General features: G+C 44.8%; 1 protein-coding gene across 1 annotated transcript in view; it reads right to left on the bottom strand.

Moving 5' to 3' along the window:
• The window catches only part of znf653 (zinc finger protein 653), a 33,712-nt gene extending 23,203 nt beyond the window's left edge, over window positions 1-10,509 (bottom strand). Inside the window, exons 1-2 of the mRNA XM_068021129.1 lie at window positions 10,199-10,509; window positions 1,550-1,599 (exon numbers count right to left, since the gene is read on the bottom strand). Coding sequence (XP_067877230.1) covers window positions 1,550-1,599; window positions 10,199-10,485 — 337 coding nt within the window. The 5' untranslated portion in view covers window positions 10,486-10,509. The remainder of the gene's footprint in view (window positions 1-1,549; window positions 1,600-10,198) is intronic.
• Between the last annotated feature and the right edge of the window lie 14,096 nt (window positions 10,510-24,605).

Raw genomic sequence — 24,605 nt, forward strand, 5'->3', positions numbered from 1 at the left:
TGCTCTTCCCTAATTGCCCTTGAACTGAGTGACTTGCTAGGCCATTTCATAGGGGCAATTAAGAGTCAACCACATTGTGGGTCTGGAGTCACATTTAAACCAGATCAGGTAAGGATGCCATTTTTTCTTCCCTAAAGGACATTTGTAAACCAGATGGGTTTTCACAACAATCGACAATGGTTTCATGGTCACCATTAGACTAGCTTTTTAATTCCAGATTTATTACTTGAATTCAAATTTCCCCAGCTGCCTTGGTGGGATTCAAACTAGTCTCCCCAGAGCATTAGCCTTGCTTCTGGGATTACATGTCTAGTGACATGACCACTACGTCACCACCTCCTCATTTCTAGTGAGAACCCCAACATGCTCTTCAGGATGCATCTAACTTTGCTAGAGATTACAAGGGCAAAATTCCTTGCATTTGTTTGTAATATGCCTTCACATAGCGACTAAGGAAAATCACAAGAAGGCAACTGTATGACACAGTTCACTGGATATTGCCACCATCTAACATCACCTTTAGACAGAAGGGCTGTAATTTTCCACTTGCGTGGAATCCTGGCACGGCTTCAAGAACACACTTTGGACCCTGGCCTATTTTCTGAGTCAAGGATACTCATTTTTTATGCGTTCTCCCCAGCCTCTGCTGACAGCCCGCCTAGACAGAGAGATAAACAGATTGGTTGCAAGTGGCCTTGGAGGTCTGATACAATGAAAACTGGTTGATAGCTGCTGTGTTGGCTGACGACGATTACACTTTATATTCAAAACAAAAGTGCCACTGCTGTGTAATAGACTACACAGGCTTTCTGACTCTGAAAAGTTAATTCCCCCTCTCTTCCATCAATATCAATGCTGTACACCAATATCCGTTGACATCCAGTGTTGCTAAGCCACAAGTGCTGGGAAAGGGGTCATATAATACATTGGTGTAATTTGCATGCAATTATAATACACCCATCGAAATCAGCTGAAAGTATTATATGACTAAAATAACTTCTGGCAGACAATGCCAGAAGTGCCAGGGACAGGCAGGGAGCTAGCAGAGGCAGAATGGTCATAAGAACCCTTCAGGGGAACCAGCTCCCATGACTCCTGCCCCCCACCCACCTACCAAACAGCAGAATTTTCCTATCACTCTGCTTGAGTAACAGTGGGAAGCTGGCATAACTAGAGTGAGGAATCCTATCCAAGATATTCTGGTTTGATGGCTAAAGTATTGTTAAGGAATTGAAAAATTCACACGCACTCCTGGCTGGAAAGCTTAGAACCTTGCAAAATTTGTATTGAGGACTAGAAAATAGAGATTAGAATATGTTAAATGCAGATAGATGGCATATATTCCTCCATTCATTGCCAGCAAAAGTCAATGGAAGAATAAAATTGATTTTCTCACTTTATACTCTCACCAATATTTTCACTAAAATTAACGGAAAAGATAGACCCCCTGGTGATTAATGCTGCAAACTCCATGCTAAGTAGCTACTGAGCCCCAATTTGCATAGATATTACTGCAGAACATCCTCCTACAGCTGATCAACAGGCTTACCTTTTTGTGAAGAATTAATTTTCGAGTTCTGTTCCTCTGCTCCGGATTTGCTGCAATATAATAAAATCATTATGGAGGCAGAACATGTTTTGTTATTCTTGCATGTAATAATTTCTTTTTCAAGCTACAGCAATAGAAGTTCAAGCAACAGGCAAACTATTAAGTTAAATACAAAAGCAAGATACTGCAGATGCTGAAAATCTGAAATAAAAATCAGAAAATGCTGGAAATACTCAGTAGGTCAGGCAGCATCTGTGGAGAGGGAGACAGAGTTAACGTTTCAGATTGATGGCCTGATCTGACTCCTTGCTTGTTTCTCTTTCCACAGATGCTACTGACCTGAGTATTACCAGCAATTTTTTTAAACCATTAGGTCTCCTTGTTTAATGTATGATAAAATTTCTGGGATAAACAGTCAGGGAAGTTTACTGGGCTACAACGTCAAACAATAGCGACCACACCTCAAGTACATTTGAGCTTTGATTACATGGGGGAAATCACATCACTGATCCCGAAAAATCATGCCATCTCAAGTCAATGATTGTCTAGTACATCAATGCACTTTGATTAGCTGAATACGCAAAAAAAATTGAACAGACTCATTAGAAACTCAAAATGCACTGCATCGGCAGTCAGATACCGAAGTAAACCCACACAGCAAGTGCCAGCATCAATGGTTTTGAGCAACAGCACCACGAGGTACGGGTTTCTGTCTAGCTCACTGCAGCTGGATCATATTCAGAGATGCCAAGACACACTGCCTCTTTGAACTGTTGTCACTCTTGTAATGGAGGAAAATGTGGTAGCCAATTGGCGCATGGTAAGGTCCCACAAATAACAATAAAATCAATGACCAAGTCACTGTTCCAGACATTGGTTGAGGGGTAAATAATGGCCAGGACAGCAGGGAGAACTTGCCTGCTCTTTGAATAGTGCCATGGCATCTTTTACATCCAACTGAGGAGACAAATGGGGCCCTCAGTCAAACACATGAAAGACAGCACCTCTGACAGTGCAGCACTCCCTCAGTGCTGCATTAGTGTGTCAGATTAGATTTTTGGCTCAAGTCGCTGGAGCGAGGCTTGATCTCACGACCTTTTGACTCAGAGGCGAGAATGCTCCCACTGAGTGACGGTTGACACTTAAGTCCCATACAGCCAATAGACAGAAAAGACTTTCATCAGGCTGAAAGAAATGAAACACCAGTGTGCACCACGCAGCACTCTGCATTATTTTTAAAAATTGCATATTAATAGAAAATCCCCAAATATTCAAAGTTTTCAGATATTGTCTTCAAATTTTAAACACTCAACAAGTTCTTCAAAAGTTTAGAAAACGAGCTTGTACATTTTTTTTTTTAGCCATTCTTAGGATGTGAACACCACTGGCAAGACCAGCATTCATTACCCATCCCTAATTGCCCTTCGGCTGGTGGCGGTGACCCTACAACTGAGTGGCTTGCTAGACTAGTTCAGAGGGCAGTTAAGAGTCCACTACATTGCTGTGGGTTTGGAGTTACATACAAGTCAGACCAGGTAAGGACAGCAGATTTCCTTCCCTAAAGGACATTTGTGAACCAGAAGGGTTTTATGACAATCCATTACTGAATATAGCTTTCAAATCCAGTTTTTTAAAAAATTGAATTTAAATTCTACCAGCTTGGATTTTAACCCATGTCCTCAGGGCATTAGCCTGTGCCTCTGGATTACTAGCTCAGTGACATCACCATACACCACCGTCTCTCCTCGTATACTACATAATGCAAGTAAGTGCTGTTTCTGCTCAGCTCACAGTGTGAATTGTTTAAAAAAAAGATATTCAAACTCCAATCACTGACATAGTTTAATATTGCATATATAGTAAGAATCAATGCCACACGCACTGCACAGGGTACCTAATATGGCAAACTAACCTGTAGACTTGTTCTTCAGTTAGAACCAATTTTCCTATCCCCAATAATTCTCAGGTCTCAAGGTGGCACAGTGGTGCAGTGGTTAGCACCGCAGCCTCACAGCTCTAGCAACCTGGGTTCGGTTCTGGGTACTGCCTGTGTGGAGTTTGCAAGTTCTCCCTGTGATGCGTGGGTTTTCGCCGGGTGCTCCGGTTTCCTCCCACAGCCAAAGACTTGCAGGTTGATAGGTAAATTGGCCATTGTAAATTGCCCCTAGTGTAGGTAGGTGGTAGGAGAATGGTGGGGATGTGATAGGGAATATGAGATTAATGTAGGATTAGTATAAATGGGTGGTTGTTGGTCGGCACAGACTCGGTGGGCCGAAGGGCCTGTTTCAGTTCTGTATCTCTCTATGACTCTAAGGTAGCACCCATATCTCATCCACTGCTAAAGATGCCACCAAGAATCCAAGCTTTTGCTTAACCCCTACACAATTCTGCTTCCATGGCTCAGTGGGCAGCACTCTCTTCTCTGAGCCAGAAGGTTGTGGGTTCAAGTCCTACTTCAGGACGCGAGCACAAAAATCAAAGCTGACATTCCAGTGCAGCACTGAGGGAGTGCTGGGCTGTTGCAGGTACCATCTTTTGGATGAGACATTAAACAAAGGCCTGGCCTGCCCCTCATATCGCCAGTCTTACACATCTCAGTTGCTGCCAAAACCCTTATGGATATCTTTATCACCTCCAGACTGGATTATTCTAATGGTCTCCAAGCTAGCCCTCCAGAAATTTCTTTACTTCTTTAAACTTCAGCTTATATGCTATCCTATACCGAGATTTCCTATCCTCACTTTCAACAGACAGCAACTGTGAAACAAAGCGCGTATTTTTATTAGAAGCAATTATATATAACTCATAACAGAAACAACGTGTCACTAAGTAAATTAATGCAAATATTTGACAACCTCATGGAGCACTTGTTGGGTGGGGGGGGGGGGGCAGTGGGGGGCAGGGTGGGCACTCTAGGATGCCAGTTTGAAAGCCTATGCTTTAAAAAGGAGCCTGTCACTTTCCAAGGCATTTTTTGGTTTCCCAAACAGGGGAACACAACGATGCTGCTGCAATGAATGATGATGCTGCTGCAGTTAATGGTGAGCTCACGACATTGTAATTAAATATGTAAAGCGCAACAGAAGCGAAGTCCAGAAAAGACTGCATTAAATATACTGCCATCCACTCCTGCCCCCGCCCTCCCACTGTGTTTCATTATCACTGAGTAAAAAGGAAAAATATCCAGCTCAGGATAAACTTGTCAGTACAAACAAATTCCATACAAATTAGTTTGAGCAGACAGGACTAGTAGGTCAGTACTGAATTAACAAACTGCGACTCAGCCTTAGCATTCGAGTGAGCTATCTATCCCCAATGTCACTGTGAGGCTGTAGTTCCCTCAGCAGCCTTATAAAAGGGACATTCCACTGCACCACATCCCAAACCCTGCCTTCCTGTCATTATCCCTGGGAAGTCATTCTGTTCCTACCTGACAGGCCAACCTACCCCTTACTGTACTTATACAGACGAAAAGCATTGCTTTTACGGTTGGGGCCGACCATGACTCATGGCCCTCCTGCCTTGGGCGCTATGGCGTTGGAAGGATGAATGAGAACGGGCAGAGACTGCTTGAGTTGTGTACCTATCATAACCTCTGCATCACCAACTCGTTCTTTCACACTAAACCCTGTCACCAGGTTTCATGGAGGCACCCAAGATCACGTCGTTGGCACCAGCTAGACCTCATTGTCACAAGGCGAGCCGCCTTAAACAGTGTTCAAATCACACGCAGCTTCCACAGTGCGGACTGCGACACCGACCACTCCCTGGTGTGCAGCAAGGTTAGACTCAGACCAAAGAAGTTGCATCATTCCAAGCAGAAGGGCCACCCGCGCATCAACACGAGCAGAATTTCTCACCCACAGCTGTTACAAAAATTTCTAAATTCACTTGTAACAGCCCTTCAAAACACTCCCACAGGGGATGCTGAGACCAAGTGGGCCCACATCAGAGACGCCATCTATGAGTCAGCTTTGACCACCTACGGCAAAAGTGCGAAGAGAAATGCAGACTGGTTTCAATCTCATAATGAAGAGCTGGAACCTGTCATAGCCGCTAAGCGCATTGCACTTTTGAACTACAAGAAAGCCCCCAGCGATTTAACATCCGCAGCACTTAAAGCAGCCAGAAGTACTGCACAAAGAACAGCTAGGCGTTGCGCAAACGACTACTGGCAACACCTATGCAGCCATATTCAGCTGGCCTCAGACACCAGAAACATCAGAGGAATGTATGATGGCATGAAGAGAGCTCTTGGGCCAACCATCAAGAAGATCACCCCCCTCAAATCTAAATCGGGGGACATAATCACTGACCAACGCAAACAGATGGACCGCTGGGTTGAGCACTACCTAGAACTGTACTCCAGGGAGAATGCTGTCACTGAGACTGCCCTCAATGCAGCCCAGTCTCTACCAGTCATGGATGAGCTGGACATACAGCCAACCAAATCGGAACTCAGTGATGCCATTGATTCCCTAGCCAGCGGAAAAGCCCCTGGGAAGGACAGCATTACCCCTGAAATAATCAAGAGTGCCAAGCCTGCTATACTCTCAGCACTACATGAACTGCTATGCCTGTGCTGGGACGAGGGAGCAGTACCCCAGGACATGCGCGATGCCAACATCATCACCCTCTATAAAAACAAAGGTGACCGCGGTGACTGCAACAACTACCGTGGAATCTCCCTGCTCAGCATAGTGGGGAAAGTCTTTGCTCGAGTCGCTCTGAACAGGCTCCAGAAGCTGGCCGAGCGCGTCTACCCTGAGGCACAGTGTGGCTTTCGTGCAGAGAGATCGACTATTGACATGCTGTTCTCCCTTCGTCAGATACAGGAGAAATGCCGTGAACAACAGATGCCCCTCTACATTGCTTTCATTGATCTCACCAAAGCCTTTGACCTCGTCAGCAGACGTGGTCTCTTCAGACTACTAGAAAAGATCGGATGTCCACCAAAGCTACTAAGTATCATCACCTCATTCCATGACAATATGAAAGGCACAATTCAACATGGTGGCTCCTCATCAGAGCCCTTTCCTATACTGAGTGGTGTGAAACAGGGCTGTGTTCTCGCACCCACACTTTTTGGGATTTTCTTCTCCCTGCTGCTTTCACATGCGTTCAAATCCTCTGAAGAAGGAATTTTCCTCCACACAAGATCAGGGGGCAGGTTGTTCAACCTTGCCCATCTAAGAGCGAAGTCCAAAGTACGGAAAGTCCTCATCAGAGAACTCCTCTTTGCTGACGATGCTGCTTTAACATCTCACACTGAAGAATGCCTGCAGAGTCTCATCGACAGGTTTGCGTCTGCCTGCAATGAATTTGGCCTAACCATCAGCCTCAAGAAAACGAACATCATGGGGCAGGATGTCAGAAATGCTCCATCCATCAATATTGGCGACCACGCTCTGGAAGTGGTTCAAGAGTTCACCTACCTAGGCTCAACTATCACCAGTAACCTGTCTCTAGATGCAGAAATCAACAAGCGCATGGGTAAGGCTTCCACTGCTATGTCCAGACTGGCCAAGAGAGTGTGGGAAAATGGCGCACTGACACGGAACACAAAAGTCCGAGTGTATCAGGCCTGTGTCCTCAGTACCTTGCTCTACGGCAGCGAGGCCTGGACAACGTATGCCAGCCAAGAGCGACGTCTCAATTCATTCCATCTTCGCTGCCTTCGGAGAATACTTGGCATCAGGTGGCAGGACTATATCTCCAACACAGAAGTCCTTGAAGCGGCCAACACCCCCAGCTTATACACACTACTGAGTCAGCGGCGCTTGAGATGGCTTGGCCATGTGAGCCGCATGGAAGATGGCAGGATCCCCAAAGACACATTGTACAGCGAGCTCGCCACTGGTATCAGACCCACCGGCCGTCCATGTCTCCGTTATAAAGACGTCTGCAAACGCGACATGAAATCGTGTGACATTGATCACAAGTCGTGGGAGTCAGTTGCCAGCATTCGCCAGAGCTGGCGGGCAGCCATAAAGACAGGGCTAAATTGTGGCGAGTCGAAGAGACTTAGTAGTTGGCAGGAAAAAAGACAGAGGCGCAAGGGGAGAGCCAACTGTGCAACAGCCCCAACAAACAAATTTCTCTGCAGCACCTGTGGAAGAGCCTGTCACTCCAGAATTGGCCTTTATAGCCACTCCAGGCGCTGCTTCACAAACCACTGACCACCTCCAGGCGCGTATCCATTGTCTCTCGAGATAAGGAGGCCCAAAAGAAAAGAAACAGACGAAAAGCACTGCGTCCATCCTGAATTCAGTCCTCCCTTAAACCCTATTGCTTATCCTAACTCCAAATTCTGAATCAACTCTGACAGAGAGAAATGTGGAGCAAGTCTCAAACCAATGCCACATTTATTACACCTGAAATGCTCGAGGTGTTTACAGACATGAGGAAGATTTCCATTTATGTCACGTTTAACAAATTGGCTCAATTCTCAGTTCTCTTATCCCCATTCAACCACAAGATGCCTTGTAGTGAAACTGTTCATCACATCTTTTCGCCATGATTAGAGTGACCTTCATCGAGTTATCCTTCTCATAATAAACATGATCGTTAAAAGTAATTAAAGAATTATATTCAAGTCTTATCCCCACTCCCTCTTAGCCTGAGGAGTTTAATTCCAGATACATCAGGAGGCCTCTAGCAAATGAGTCTAAACAAGCTTTTTAAAAACTCGTTCATGAGATATGAACACCGCTGGCAAGGCCAGTATTTGTTGCCCATCCCCAATTGCCCTTGAGAAGACAGAGATTGTGGGTTTAGAAGGTGGCGAAGAAACCTTGGTGAGTTGCTGCAGTACATCTTGTAGATGGTACACACTGCCGCCACTGTGCACTGGTGGTGGAGGAAGTCAATGTTTAAGATAATGGATGGGGTGCCGACGGGCTGCTTTGTCCTACATGTTGTCTAGCTCCTTGAGTGTTCTTGGAACTGCACCCATCCAGGCAGATGGAGAGTATTCCATCACACTCCTGACTTGTGCCTTGTAGATGGCAGACAGGCTTTAGAGAATCAGGATGTGAGTTACGTGACGCAGAATTCACAGCCTCTCAAGTTTTTATATGGCTGGTCCAGTTAAGTTTTGGTCAATGGTAACCCCCCAAGATGTTGATAGTGGGGGATTCAGCAATGGTAATGCCATTGAACATCAAGGGGAACTGGTTAGATTCTCTCTTGTTGGAGATGATCATTGCCTAACACTTGTGTGGTGTGAATGTTATTTGCCACTTATCAGCCCAAGCCTGAATGTTGTCCAGATCCTGCTGCACGCAGACACGGACTGCTTCAGTCTGAGGAGTCGCAAATGGTACTGAACACCGTGCATTCATCAGTGAACCTCCCACTTCTGAATTTATGATGGAGGGAAGGTCATTGATGAAGCAGCTGAAGATATTTGGGCCTAAGACAGTACCCTGAGGAACCTCTATAGTGATATCCTAGAACTGAGATGATTGACCTCCAACAACCACAAACATCTTCCTTTGTGCTAGGTATGACTTCAATCATGGACAGTTTTCCCCAATTCCCACTGACTTTAATTTTGATAGGGCTCCCGATGCCACACTTGGTCAAACACTGCATTGATGTTAAGGGCAGTCACTCTCACTTCACCTCCGGAATTCAGCTCTTTTGTCCACCTATGGCCCAAGGCTACAATGATATCTGGAGCCGAGTGCCCCTGGTGGGACTGAAACTTAGCATCAGTGAGCAGGTTTTTTTTTGAGTAAGTGCTACTTGATAGTGATACCTTCCATCACTTTGATGGTTGACAGTAGACTGATGGGGCAGTAACTGGCCGGATTGGATTTGTCCTGTTTTTGTGGACACGACATACCTGGGAAATTTTCTACACTGATGGGTAACATTCAGTCATGGGGACTATTAAAACCCTGCATGATTCATTCCACACATAAAACATAATTTAAATACTCGCAGGCCAGGCCACATTGCCAACAGAGTCATACAGCATAGAAACTGATGCCTATCTATACTAATCCCACCATATAATTAATTCCAAATCCCTCTATGCCTTGTTATGAATAACGATCAACTGTATTTTACAAGTTCCAATGATATAGTTTTTGTTCCCAGCGCACTAAAACATCAACCTAGATTTTATGGATTAATCTATATTCAAACCAGAGGTCAAGATGATTACTGCGTACCAAGGGAATGAACAAATTTTGGGATAGCTCAGGAAGGTGGTAGAAAGTCAACCTTGATCGTATTGAATGACAGGAAGCAAGCCCGAATGGCCTAATGCCTCTCTTATTTCTTACGCTCTAATCAATAGCCAGACTCGCCGCTGGATTGTATAAGCCCCGGGTAGGGTTGCCAACTCTGGGTGAATATATCCCAGAAGGAGTCAATACATGTAGTACCCCTACTATTGGTCACACAATACATTCACCCAACAGGATAAGCCGCTTAACCATTTCATTTTCCCCCTAAATAATAGCATTTAAAATAAATGAATGGCTGCAATTTTTTCCCCTCTCCCCTGCAGTTGTGGACTTTGTTTTTGCCTCAGTAGCAGTTTTTTTTTTTGCATTCCCCCCTCCTCTCCTCCCGTTCCTCTAACCTGGAGGCTCCAGGGCAGCCCTGGAGGGGTTGGGAACCACCTTGGCAGCTCACCTGTGCCGCTTGGCCCGGGCGCCCTGTTCCAGCTGCACCAGGTGCAGCGCGAGCCGCTTGTCGGACCAGCCGTAGCGCTCGCGCAGCGCGGCCCACACCACGTAGGACTCGCCGATGTAGATGCGCCGGTTGTCGTACTTCTTGCGACTGTTGAGCCGCCGCTGCAGCCGGTCGGTGTCGCTCAGCCTCGGCCGCCCGCGGCCCCGCTTGGTGCCCTCCGCCTCCCCCTCGTCGGGCGGCGGCGGACCCGACTCCGCCTCAGCAACGGACCCGATCCCGTCCGCCATCTTCGCACTTCAACCCATACACAAACTCCCTGTGCTTCCGGAGCAAAGGGTCACCAACCCCAAAGCCCTCACCAACATGGCCGACAAGCTAGGCCGGAAGTAGCTTCGACCTGGCACGGGATATTTAGCTTTCCAATTCGATAGAGAGCAGAGATGCAATAGGAAGAGTTGGGTGCTGAAATTAGGAAGGGAAATGTTCCATAAAAGTCAGTAAACACCTGACAACAGAATGGCTAGGTTGCTTTTTCAGATAACTGGATGAGAGGGGTATTTGACCCATCTTAATTCATACATCCAAGATATAAGAAATAGGAACTGGAGTAGGCCATTTGGCCCGTCAAGGCTGTTACACAGTCGAACTAGACCATGACCGATCTTCTACCTCGACTCCTTCTTCCTCTCCATATCCAGTAATTCCCTGACTACCCAAAATTCTATTGACCTCTGTCTTGAATCTACTCAATGACTAAGCATCCAGAGCTCTCTAGGACAGGATGCCAAAGATTCATAACCCAATGTTATATGTTGCCCCATTACAGTGTCCATTTGTTTCTTAAATGACTCTGGTGTTCATATTATAAAAAAGAATATCAAGGGACCAGAGAAGGTGAAAAAAATCACTATAATGTTACCAGAACTGAGAGGTTATGCCTATCAGGAAGGATTGAACAGACTGAGTCTCTTTTCTCCAGAAAAGAGAAGACTGATTAACAGAGGTCTTTAAGATTATGAAATGGTTTGATAGTGTAGACATTGAGAAGATGTTTCCACTCGTGGGAGAGCCCAGAACAAAGGGTATAAATATAAAATAGCCATTAATAAATCCAATAGTGAATTCTTAGCAGTAGGCCATTTAGCCCTTCAAGCCTATGCACCATTTAATGAGATCATGGCTGATATGTGACCTAAATCCATATAAGGGGCGGCGCAGTGGTTAGCACCGCAGCCTCACAGCTCCAGCGACCCGGGTTCAATTCTGGGTTTTCGCCAGGTGCTCCAGTTTCCTCCCACAGCCAAAGACCTTGCAGATTGATAGGTAAATTAGCCATTATAAATTGACCCTAGTATTGGTAGGGGAATTGTGGGGATGTGAGAGGGTAATGGGATTAATGTAGGATTAGTATAAATGGGTGGTTGATGGTCGGCACAGACTCTGTGGGCCGAAGGGCCTGTTTCAGTGTTGTATCTCTAAATAAATAAACTTGCCTTTGTCCCATATCCATTAATAACCTTTTGGTTAACAAAATTCCATATTTAAAGTTTAGCAATTGATGTAGAATCAACTGCCATTTTTAGAAGAGAGTTCTAAACTTCTGCCAACCTTTGCATGTAGATGTGCTCCCTAACTTTGTACCTTAAGGTCTTGCTCCATTTTTAAGCTATTCCCCCAGTCAAAGACTCCTCACTCAGTTTAGAAATAGCTTCTCTCTACCCTATTGGATTCCCTTAATATCTTGAAAACCTTAAGCAAACGCCCCTTACTCTTAAATTCCAGGGAACCCTAGTTCGTGTAATCTCTCCTTGTGATTTAATCCTTAAAGTCCAGTTACCATTCTAGTAAATCTGTGCTTCACTCCCTCCAAAGCCAATATATCCTTCCTAAGGTGTGGTGCCCAGAACGGAACACAATACTCCAGGTGTGCTTTAACCAGGGCTTTGTGTAGCTGAAGCATGAGTTCGACCCCATTGTGTCCTAGTTCTCTTGAATAAAAGGCCAGCATTCCAATAGTCGTTTTGATTAATTTCTGTGCTGGCCCATGATATTTTAATAATCGATGTACATGGGACCCAAACACTCTTACACTGTTTGAGCTTTTCACCAGTTAGAAAGAACTCTGATCTATCCTTTTTTTGTTCCAAAGTGGATGGCCTCGCACTTGCCTACATTGAAATCCATTTGCCCATTCGCTTAATCTGTTAACATGTTTTATCATTTTACACTTCCATGTATACTGCATACAATACTGTCTATCTTTGTGTTATTGGCAAACTTGGACATATGGCTCTCTATCCCTTCATCTAAGTCATTAATAAATGCAGTGAATAATTGATGCCTAAACGCAGTTTGGTTTGGAGTACTTTTCTGCATTTACTATTTTCATGCCATTATCTATCTTATATACTTCTATAAGATCACAACTTAGATGTCTCCTTTAAAAGCTGAAAAGTCCAAACTTCCCTCATAATTCAGACCTCTAACATCATTGCTCTGCTTTGTCAGTATTCAACAAGTGTCTCTAGACATAATCTATACTTACACTTTTCAGATGCTGACAACCTGCTAGATGCACATTATTGTATTGGAAATAGGAAATGAAATGAAAGTAGACAATACTCTTATCCCCTGGTTAGAATGTGGAATTCGGTTTCACAAGGAGTAGTTTTTTTAAAATTCATTCATGGGATGTGGGCGTCGCTGGCCAGGCCAGCATTTATTGCCCATCCCTAATTGCCCTTGAGAAGGTGGTGGTGAGCTGCCTTCTTGAACTGCTGCAGTCCATGTGGGGTAGGTACACTCACAGTGCTGTTAGGAAGGGAGTTCCAGGATTTTGACCCAGCGAATGTGAAGGAACGGCGATATAGTTCCAAGTCAGGATGGTGTGTGACTTGGAGGGGAACTTGCAGGTGGCGGTGTTCCCATGTATTTGCTGCCCTTGTCCTTCTAGTTGGTAGAGGTCGCGGGTTTGGAAGATGCTGTCTGAGGAGCCTTGGTGCATTGCTGCAGTGCATCTTGTAGATGGTACACACTGCTGCTACTGTGCGTCGGTGGTGGAGGGAGTGAATGTTTGTAGATGGGGTGCCAATCAAGCGGGCTGCTTTGTCCTGGATGGTGTTGAGCTTCTTGAGTGTTGTTGGAGCTGCACCCATCCAGGCAAGTGGAGAGTATTCCATCACACTCCTGACTTGTGCCTTGTAGATGGTGGACAGGCTTTGGGGAGTCAGGAGGTGAGTTACTCGCCTCAGGATTCCTAGCCTCTGACCTGCTCTTGTAGCCACGGTATTTATATGGCTACTCCAGTTCAGTTTCTGGTCAATGATAGCCCCTAGGATGTTGATAGTGGGGGATTCAGCAATGGTAATGCTGTTGAATGTCAAGGGCAGATGGTTAGATTCTCTCTTGTTGGAGATGGTCATTGCCTGGCACTTGTGTGGCGCGGAAGTTACTTGCCACTTATCAGCCCAAGCCTGGATATTGTCCAGGTCTTGCTGCATTTCTACACAGACTGCTTCAGTATCTGAGGAGTCATGAATGGTGCTGAACATTGTGCAATCATCAGCGAACATCCCCACTTCTGACCTTATGATTGAAGGAAGGTCATTGATGAAGCAGCTGAAGATGGTTGGGCCTAGGACACTACCCTGAGGAACTCCTGCAGTGATGTCCTGGAGCTCAGATGATTGACCTCCAACAACACTAACCATCTTCCTTTGCGCTAGGTATGACTCCAGCCAGCGGAGGGTTTTCCCCCTGATTCCCATTGACCTCAGTTTTGCTAGGGCTCCTTGATGCCATACTCGGTCAAATGCTGCCTTGATGTCAAGGGCAGTCATTCTCACCTCACCTCTTGAGTTCAGCTCTTTTGTCCATGTTTGAACCAAGGCTGTAATGAGGTCAGGAGCTGAGTGGCCCTGGCGGAACCCAAACTGAGCGTCACTGAGCAGGTTATTGCTAAGCAAGTGCCGCTTGATGGCACTGTTGATGACACCTTCCAGTTGAAGCGAATAGCACAGGTGCCTCTAGGGGTAGCTAGGTAAGTAAATGAGGGAGAAAGGAATAGAAGCATATGTTGATAGGGTGATATGAAGTAGGGTGGGAGGAGGCTCGTGTGGAGCACAAACACGGTATCAATGGGTTGGGTTGAATTACCTGTTTCTGTGCTGTACATTCTGTGTAATACAGACCATGTCAGTCAGCATTTTTGAAAAGAACTGACAGGTTATGATATTTTGGCTGTGTATGCTTACCACCTTGCTGAGCTTGATGAAATGTGATTTAATAAGGTCCATATGTTTAAATAGATTTGCAAAATATGCAAATGCCCATTTTGATTTGAAACTTTTGCATCTCTGCACTTCTATAAATGGTCAGCTGGACTCATCAATCTGACTCCTAGTATTGTGCTATTGTTAATAACTCCACACGTACTATGTTTGCTGATTATGAATGCCAATGCTAGTGTTTATTTAATGTTGTTAACTGTGAGTATGGGAGATATGTACAGGTATAACTTGCAAATATTTAGAATTTCATTTTATGTTGTTATGCTAGTTCTTTTATATCTGTGCTTTATCTTTATTTAACATCATATCACCTCCCACCAAAATTATTTTCCTGGCTATCTAGTGCTATACCAAATCTGTTCTGTAGTTATAGGCTCTAGCTTGTTTCAATTAACTAAGGGGTTCTTCTAGTTTATACTCTCAGTTTTCATCTTCATATCAACCACCTCCTCCATTCATTATTCAATCTGTCAACTTTTGATGATGATTCTACTCTTTTTTTTATTTATTCATGTGGACATCGCTGGCAAAGCCAGCATTTATTGGCTATCCCTAATTGCCCTTGAGAAGGTGGCGGTGAGCTGCCTTCTTGAACCGCTACAGCCTGTGTGGTGACGCACTCTCACAGTGCCCCACAGGGAGGGAGTTCCAGGATTTTGACCCAGTGACAATGAAGGAATGGCGATATAGTTCCAAGTCAGGATGGCGTGTGACTTGGAGGGGAACTTGAACTATGAACAAACTATGCTCATAAATGTTCTTCAAACAATGCACCCTCCTTCTTACAGCCTACAGTCCTCACGCTAGGTAATGTCTGAATCATAACGTTTCGATCTCCTCCCCGCAAATGTCCTTCAATGAGACAAGCTTCATTTTGTCTCACAGGTCTCCCTGAGAGCTTTTACCTCTTACCTTTAATGACTGGTTTCTTAGTCCTTTTTTGTTTGCCCATATTCTTGGCCTCGCTATCTCCCCTGATCTCTCAGTGTGAACCCAACTACTTGACAATAACCTTGTCAATGTAATACAGGTGCAGCCTAAGAATTATTGATTTGGGTGGAGGGATAAAGATGGCATAGATGTACTTCTAGCCTATAATCCATTTACATTTGCAGACTTGTAGATTTTTGGGACTGAGTGAGGGAGCTTCACTTTTTTTCTAGCCGTTCTGGACCTGACCTGGGAGTGCATGATGTGGAAGAAGGTTTACTCTGCATCTAAATTGTCCTACACCCTAATTTGAGTTCCTTGGTGCTTAATATCAGGAGGAATTGGTGTAATGATTGTGGATTTGCTACGTGTGGTCACTTGGAAGGCTGACACCAGTAGATGGTGCTGTTACAGCAGTGCTGTGTTAAAGAGTTCTTGTCATTTATAGTAAATGCCCCTGATCTTATTGCTTAATTGGCGAACTAGATGATATATAATAGTGTATTGAAACCATACTTTATTGACCTCAAACACTAAGCTTGAAGTGCAATCTAACTAGAAAGCGTGGAAATGTCACCGACATTTTAGTTAAATGGTGTCCCACGGCCTCTGTATCAATTATCCCTTTCACTATAACACTCTACGATACATCACATCTCTGTGTAAAGCATTATATCTTTCACTGTAACACTCTGACACACTACCACCTCTATGTCAAACACTGACCCCTTCAGTATAACAGTGTCAGTGTCCTATTGGATCCCAAGATGTGCTTCCGACCTCATATCCCCTCCATCACCATGACTGCCTACTTCCACCTCCTAATATCACCTGTCTCTGCCCCTGCCCTTGCTCACCTGCTGCTTAAACCCACATTGATGCTTTCATTACCTCCAGACTCAACGATTTCAATCCTCTCCTGGCTGACCTCCATCTTCCACTTCCAAAGCTCATCCAAAACTCTGCTGCCCATATCGTCACTCACACCGTCCCATTCACCCATCGCCCTTGTGCTCGCTGATCCTCATTGGCTCGTACGGCTGCAACACTTTGAATTTAAAATTCTCATCCTCGTGATCAAATCCCGCCATGGCTTCCCCCCTCGTTATCTCTTTAGCCTCCTCCATTACTACAACCCTCCCAGAATTCTGCTTTCCTCCAATTGTGGCCTCTTGCACATCCCTGATTTCCTGCATCCTACCATTGGTGCCAGTGCCTTCAGCTGCCTGGGTCCCAGGGTCTTGCCTACCCCCCCAGCCCCCAAATATCTCTGCCTCTCCGCCTCTCTCCTTCTTTAAGACATTCCTTAAAAACTACCTCTTTGACGAAGCTTACGGTCACCTAATATCACCTCATGTGGCTTGTTATCAAATATTGTCTGATAGCATTCCTGTGAAGCACTTTGGGGCATTTTAGTATGCTGCAGGCGCTATATAAATGCCTTTGGCACAACTTTATTACATGGACACCAAATCCTGTGATGCAATGATTTAACTCGCCTTGAAATACATCATTACGTGCAAAAATGTTATTGTGATAAAAATGGCTACTCAATACATAAGGGACAAAGGAATAGAAGGGTATTTTTTTTTTATTCATTCATGGGATGTGGGCGTCACTGGCCAGGCCAGCATTTATTGCCCATCCCTAATTGCCCATTGAGAAGGTGGTGGTGAGCTGCCTTCTTGAACCGTTGCAGTCCATGTGGGGTAGGTATACCCACAGTGCTGTTAGGAAGGGAGTTCCAGGATTTTGACCCAGCATCTGTGAAGGAACGGCGATATAGTTCCAAGTCAGGATAGTGTGTGACTTGGAGGGGAACTTGCAGGTGGTGGTGTTCCCATGCATTTGCTGCCCTTGTCCTAGTTGGTAGAGGTCAGAGGTTTGGAAGATGCTGTCTAAGGAGACTTGGTGCGTTGATGCAGTGCATCGTGTAGATGGTACACACTGCTGCCACTGTGTGTCAGTGGTGGAGGGAGTGAATGTTTGTAGATGGGGTGCCAATCAAGCGGGCTGCTTTGTCCTGGATGGTGTCGAGCTTCTTGAGTGTTGTTGGAGCTGCACCCATCCAGGCAAGTGGAGAGTATTCCATCACACTCCTGACTTGTGCCTTGTAGATGGTGAACAGGCTTTGGGAAGTCAGGAGGTGAGTTACTCGCCACAGGATTCCTAGCCTCTGACCTGCTCTTGTAGCCACGGTATTTATATGGCTACTCCAGTTCAGTTTCTGGTCAATGGTAGCCCCTAGGATGTTGATAGTGGGGGATTTAGCGATGGTAATGCCATTGAATGTCAAGGGGAGATGGTTAGATTCTCTCTTGTTGGAGATGGTCATTGCCTGGCACTTGTGTGGCACAAATGTTACTTGCCACTTATCAGCCCAAGCCTGGATATTGTCCAAGTCTTGTTGCATTTCTACACGGATCTGAGGAGTCACGAATGGTGCTGAACATTGTGCAATCATCAGCGAATATCCCCACTCTGACCTTATGATTGAAGGAAGGTCATTGAAGAAGCAGCTGAAGTTGGTTGGGCCTAGGACACTACCCTGAGGAACTCCTGCAGTGATGTCCTGGAGCTCAGATGATTGACCTCCAACAACCACAACCATCTTCCTTTGCGCTAGGTATGACTCCAGTCAGCGGAGGGTTTTCCCCCTGATTCCCATTGACCTCAGTTTTGCTAGGGCTCCTTGATGCCATTCTCGGTCAAATGCTGCCTTGATGTCCAGGGCAGTCACTCTCACCTCACCTCTTGAGTTCAGCTCTTTTATCCATGTTTAAACCAAGGCTGTAATGAGGTCAGGAGCAGAGCGGCCCTGGCGGAACCCAAACTGAACGTCACTGAGCAGGTTATTGCTAAGCAAGTGCCGCTTGATGGCACTGTTGATGACACCTTCCATCACTTTACTGATGATTGAGAGTAGGCTGAAGGGGCGGTAATTGGCCGAGTTGGTCTTGTCCTGCTTTTTTGTGCTGGGGTTGGATGAAGAAGCATGGGAGGAGGCTCATTAACACCAGCATGGATCTGTTGGGCCAAATGGCATGCTTCTGTGCTGTAAATACTACGTACTACACCTGCTACAGCTGTTCGACCTCCATAAGAATAAAGACAATGGAGGTAATTTCTATCTCACTGTCTGGGCAGTAACTGGGTGAAGCAAATCACCCTCCCATTATAGAACCATTTTGACCCATTGATTAAACAGTGTCTCCAAAGTCCCTCGAATAAAGAAACCACATGAAAAAATGACCTCTTTATAATGCAACCTTCGCTGGAACGTGGGTTTTCAAGGCCACTAGTTTATGGCAATAGAACAAAGTCAAGTTCATGGGTTTTCTGAGGTTTTATAATATTTTCATCAGCATTTTGGGGATCATTGTCAACAATTACATCCAATCTTCCATGAAAACTGCAAATCCGTGATCTGATGATATTGTATAATCTGCATTTCCACTGGTGCACCGTAGATGGTGATACTGCTCTCCATAAGTGGCTGCAAGTGAACTGGGGAATGACATTTCACACAGTCTGCAGGAGTGTTCAGTACCCTTGACTGTTCTCAGTGGGATTATTAAAGAGACCTTAATCTGGGGAAGGGCATGGAGAATCTCTAAACTGATCAGGTCTGTTATTATTTTCCAATAGATAACCTATTTCTGTCATTGCTGTGGAGTAAATCTTTAACAGGACAGTCTACTCCTGTTAATTTGAAGTCATTTTTTTCTTCATTCAGGCAAATTTGATATCCCACCGTTCGAATTAAGCAATTATAATAAAACAGCACAGGAGGTGTTTCCATATTAGATCAATTTGAATTAATTAACTTCAAATTAAGCAAGTTTAAATTAAGAGGAATAGACTTTGTATGTCTGTACATTCTGTTTTTGGCAAAATTCTGAGCTTCTGTGAAGGACATTAACAATAATTGTTATAGTCTTGAATTTAAAAGGTCTGCCAATCCTTAAAAAAAAGTTAATTTGCTGTTTAATTGTTCATGTGTGTGCTTCCTGCAGCCTCTTTGAGTGAATAGCAGAACTCACTGATTTTATCCAGTGGGTAGCTGAGACATAAGGAATGTCCCTGGTTTGATCCCCAGTGTGTGTTAAGTCAGCTCTCCTCAACTTGGGTGATGGTAAGGGCTCTACGCTTAACCTCAAACTCACTGGGTCAGAAAAGGGAAATTAGCCTCAGCTTCCATTCCCTGTCCCTCTCGGGACTCCTGGTGGAAACACAATTGTGTGGATGTTGATTGTGGGTGGAATTAGGTTCAGCCTCTCACAAGCCCCACAATCAAACGACCTCTCCCCTCCCCCCACACACCCCATAGTCAAATGGTCTCTCCCACACCCCATTCTCCTCACAATCAAATGCCACCCCCTTCAAAGCCTCTCCCACACCCAGCTGTCAAATGTCCTGTCCCCTTGCAATCAAATGGCCTCTGACCTCCCCTCACCCCCCCCCCCCGCCAATCAAATAGCCCCCCCCTCTCCAGACCCTTTACACACAACAGTTAAGTGGCCTGCCAACACTCTCTATCAAGGCTTGCAGATGGACAATGTTCACATACAAGGCACTGGATGCCAATCAATACCCGCCAAAGCATGAATGGAACAGATTGCTGTTTGTGGGCCTTTGCTTGTACAAAATGGCCACCTTGTCCGACATTTAGTCATTGCACATCAGAAAGTCATTAATTGCGGGAAATGCTTTGAGATATTTTGATGTGATGAAGTCCTATATCAAGAATCTAGTACGTCCAAACAGTACGTGTGAGCAAATTTCCTGTCAGTCGCATCCTCCGATTCTGTGTCATCAACCATTACATGTGCCCATGGCCAGCTGTAGCCATTGAGTGGCTCTCAGTAGGATCCAATTTTTCCCATCTAACCATGGAGCCAACTGGACAACCTCTACCGCCCCTTCCCCCTCCAGCTAAGATCAGCTGTCTCAATATAGACCAGGATGTGTGTGGTTCAGCTATTCAAAGTCACTTGAGTCCTCAGAGGGACAATTTGAAGGTGTTAATTGATTTAAGAAGTTATATTGGGGCGTAAGGGAGGCCATGTTGCCGATTTTCTGGGAAAGTAGCAGACAGAAGGATGGAGGGAAGGAGCGAGTTGAGTTCAAGTGAAAAGAAAGATAGTTCCAATGCCCCAGCTTGGTTCAACACCCTCAGGAGAGGAGCAGGAATTACCTCAAATTACTGCCCAAGTAGATTTGACAGTCACAATCGGGGATTCTGTGCACTACATTCTACGGATTAAGATAATATCCAGTTTGAAGTTGATCAGTTCCTCTTGTGCATATCATCATTAGGGATCTCTGCTATCTCTATAATTTACATTTTTTTTATTCGTTCATGGGATGTGGGCGCAATAAACGCTGGCTAGGACAGCGTTTATTGCCCATCCCTAATTGCCCTTGAGAAGGTTGTGAGCCGTGAGTAATTGAAGCAGTTTGAGGAGTTGGGGCTGAGCTTCCTAGGTCTGATGTAATCTTACTGCCTTGTCTTGTTATATTGCTGTTTCTACATTAGCTCAGTACTAACATCTATATAGAGTTGAAAATATATCCCCTTCCTTCCCCCCTCAAGTTTTCCTCAGTGCCCTTTTATGGGAGTGCTGAATCATGGATGGGGTTCCTTCTAATTGGGAGTACATTTCCATTTACTTGCATTGAACTGATTCCCTCACCAAAAGAACATAGCCTCTCCCAATAGTTTTGCTAGGTCACACAGAATAAGAAGGACTTAAGTTCCGTCCCTGAGTTGAGCTGATCTCAGCTGGGTTGGCAGTAAGGGGGTGCTACTAATTCTCCTAAACCAAAAGGGAGGAAAACACTGCTGGGAAGTGAGTGTTTGCAAGTCGTCATTGTAGAATTTACATATAAATTATGTAGAATTTACAGCCATTTGGCCATTTGGTCTATGCTGGTATTAATGCTCCACACGAGCCTCCTCCCACCCTACTTGCTCTAACTCCATCAGCATATCCTTCTATTCCTTTATCACTCATATGTTGTTCTAGCTTCCTCTTAAATGCATCTATGCTATTCACCTCAACTACTCCTTGTGGTAACGAGTTCCACATTCTCACCAGAGTACAGAGATTTCTCCTGAATTTCCTATTGGATTTTTTCATGACTATCTTATATTTATAGCCCCTAGTTGATCTCCCCCACAAATGGAAATATCTCCTTTACATCTGCCTTGCCAAACCCTTTTATAATCTTGCAGACCTCTAACAGGCCATCCCTCAGCCCATAGACTGTGCTGACCTTCCACATTGTTGCACCTCTCTTCACCTTCTGAGCCATCTCTTGGAGCACAGGATTGACTACCTTCCACTTCTCCTCACTCCTGCTCGTTTGCTTGGTGCTGTATATGCACAGGCTATTGCTGCTATTCCCTGTCTGAGGTCACGTATAAAGGACAGCCATTTGGGCATGCTACTGGAGGGTGATGCTAGTCTGTGAATCAGGTCCCAATATTTGTGGTTTAGTGGGTAGCATGCTTATCTCTGAGCCAGAAGGTTACAAGTTCAATCGCTGTTCTGGGAATTAAGTGCAAAAAATCTAGGCAGGTACTGTAGTTGCAGAGGTTCTGCCTTTTAAGCGTCATGTTAAACTAATGCAAAAACAAGAAATGCTGGAATCACTCAGCAGGTCTGGCAGCATCTGTGGAAAGAGAAGCAGAGTTAACGTTTTGGGTCAGTGACCCTTCTTCGGAACCGAAGAAGGGTCACTGACCCGAAACGTTAACTCTGCTTCTCTTTCCACAGATGCTGCCAGACCTGCTGAGTGATTCCAGCATTTCTTGTTTTTGTTTCAGATTTCCAGCATCCGCAGTATTTTGCTTTTATGTTAAGCTAATGCCCTGTTTGCCCTCTCTGGTAGATGTAATAATTCCAGGGTGCTATTTTGCAAAGAAGAGCAGGGGAGTTCTCCCCAGTGTTCTGGTCAATATTTATCCCTCAATCAACATCACAAATACAGATTATTTGGTCATTATCACGTTGCCATTTGTGGGAGCTTGCTGTGCACAAATTGGCTGCCACATTTCCTACATTACTACACTTCAAAAGTACTTCATTGGCTATAAAGTGCTTTGGGATGTCTAGTGGTCACGAAAGGGGCTAGATATAAATGCAAGCTTTTTTTTATTGGGTTGTGGTCTAAAGGAGAGAAAATCAAGGTGGGTGGTAGGCAGAGAAAAGGCTGGGGGTGACCTAAAAGAGGTCTTTAAAATTATGGATGGGATTGATAGGGTAGTAGTAGAGAAGATGTGAGGAGTCCAAAACTAGGGGCCTTAAATGTAGGATCGTCCAGTAGGGAATTCAGGAGAAACGTCTTTACCCAACGAGTGTAGAGAATGTGGAACTCCCTACCACAGGGAGTGGTTGAGGTGAATAGTATAAATGCATTCAAGGGCAAGCTTGATAAGTAGATAAGGGAGAAAGGAATAAAAGGTTATGTGATGGGGTTAGGTGAAGAAGGGTGGGAGGAGGTTCACATGGAGCATAAACATCAGTAAGGACCAGCTGGGCCAACTGGCCAGTTTCTGTGCTGTTAATTCTATGTTTTAAAAAAAAGACTGGTATTTTCCCCAAAGGGCCTTAACAAACTAACATCTGGGTAGCTCCATCTTTGTCTTTTACAGATCCGCCACTGAGTTTTTATCTTGTTTCCTCGGCAAAGAGCTAAGTTTATTTTCACTTTAAGTTAGTTGAAAAGTGTTACGATAAAAGACAGGCCCACTGGAAAACACAAGGCTGAACATATGTTTATACATAGTTTTGTTTTGTCAGTGCTGATGGAGTTAATTGTTTTAAAAAAAAAATTGCCGCACCCTTTCCCCACCCCACAAAGACTCGAGTTCATTTGTCCCATTTATCTGTCAACTGCTTCTTACTTGAGTTGTTTATAATGTATGCTGGACACGGATTCACACACACTGTCTCTGTCCGGCTTCTGTTAATAGAGGGATGTTTTCCCAAAATGACTTTTTCGCCTCTCTTTTTCACCAAGTGATTCATCACCTGGACATGTTAATGATTTGGAGTTGCCATGCACTTCACATGCTGAATTGAGTGTGAAATTAGTAAAAAAAAAACCTTCATGAGCCTCAAGAGCCTGTTTTGGGCCCTTGGGCCCCAAGGATAGAATCGATAAGGAGGAGGCCAAATCAGACCTGAAGTTGTTGATTTTTTTTTACAGGAGGTACTGCTCCTTCATCAGCCAACTTTTAAAAAGGGAGGTGCTGGTAATCTAGATTCTAATTTACCTCACTGCAGTAATGAGCCATATCACAATAACAGCTTCCATTTATATAGCACCTTTAATGTAGGAAAATGTCCCAAGACACTTCACAGTAACGTAATCACACAAAAATTTGACCTTGAGCTGCATAAGGAGATATTAGGGCAGGTGACTAAAAGTCTGGTGCAAGAGGTAGGTTCTAAGGAGGAGGAGGCGGAGAAAAGTTTTAGTGCGGGAATGCCAGAGATTAGGGCCAGGCCCTAATGCTGGAGTGAAGGATTGGATGGGCAAGAGGCAAGGGTTGGAGGAATGCAGAGATCCTGGAGAGTTGTCGGGATGAAGGAGGTTAGCGAGTTAGGGAGGGAAGAGGTCTCGGAGGGATTTGAACAATTCCAGACATTTCCCAGCAGATCTGTATTGGGGAAAAGGAGTGGCTTGTGAGCCGGCCATATTGGATGTAGGTATTAATCTGCATTGGTAAAGAAAAAGATGAAACATACAACAAAAAGAGACAATTGTACCCAAACATTCCCCCAATTTATTTATATTTTGCTGCAGGTTTTGAATGAGTCTATGACTGTGAAGAGCTGTATTGCATCTTTGTGTGTCACCCTGAGCTGATATAAACATAGAAGAGACCAAAACTAGGAAAGGCCTTTGGTCCATGTGGGCTGCCATTCTATGGCCCCAGCAGTTGTAATGGATAATGTGCATCTCTTCAAGACACTTGTCAAGTTGACCTTGAAGAGATCAAACTTACTCGCCACCTATAACCTCCCTTAATAAACTATTCCAAAATCAACCACACTCACAGTCGAGTGAATACCTTCTGCTGCCCCACCTGAGTCTATCCCTTTTCATCTTACAATGAAGTCCCATTTCATTATTTCTCACATAAGCAGCAGTATTCTAATCATATTAGGCTAGGA

Source organism: Heterodontus francisci, chromosome 43 (genome assembly GCF_036365525.1).
Source record: "Heterodontus francisci isolate sHetFra1 chromosome 43, sHetFra1.hap1, whole genome shotgun sequence".
NCBI classification, from domain to species: domain Eukaryota; kingdom Metazoa; phylum Chordata; class Chondrichthyes; order Heterodontiformes; family Heterodontidae; genus Heterodontus; species Heterodontus francisci.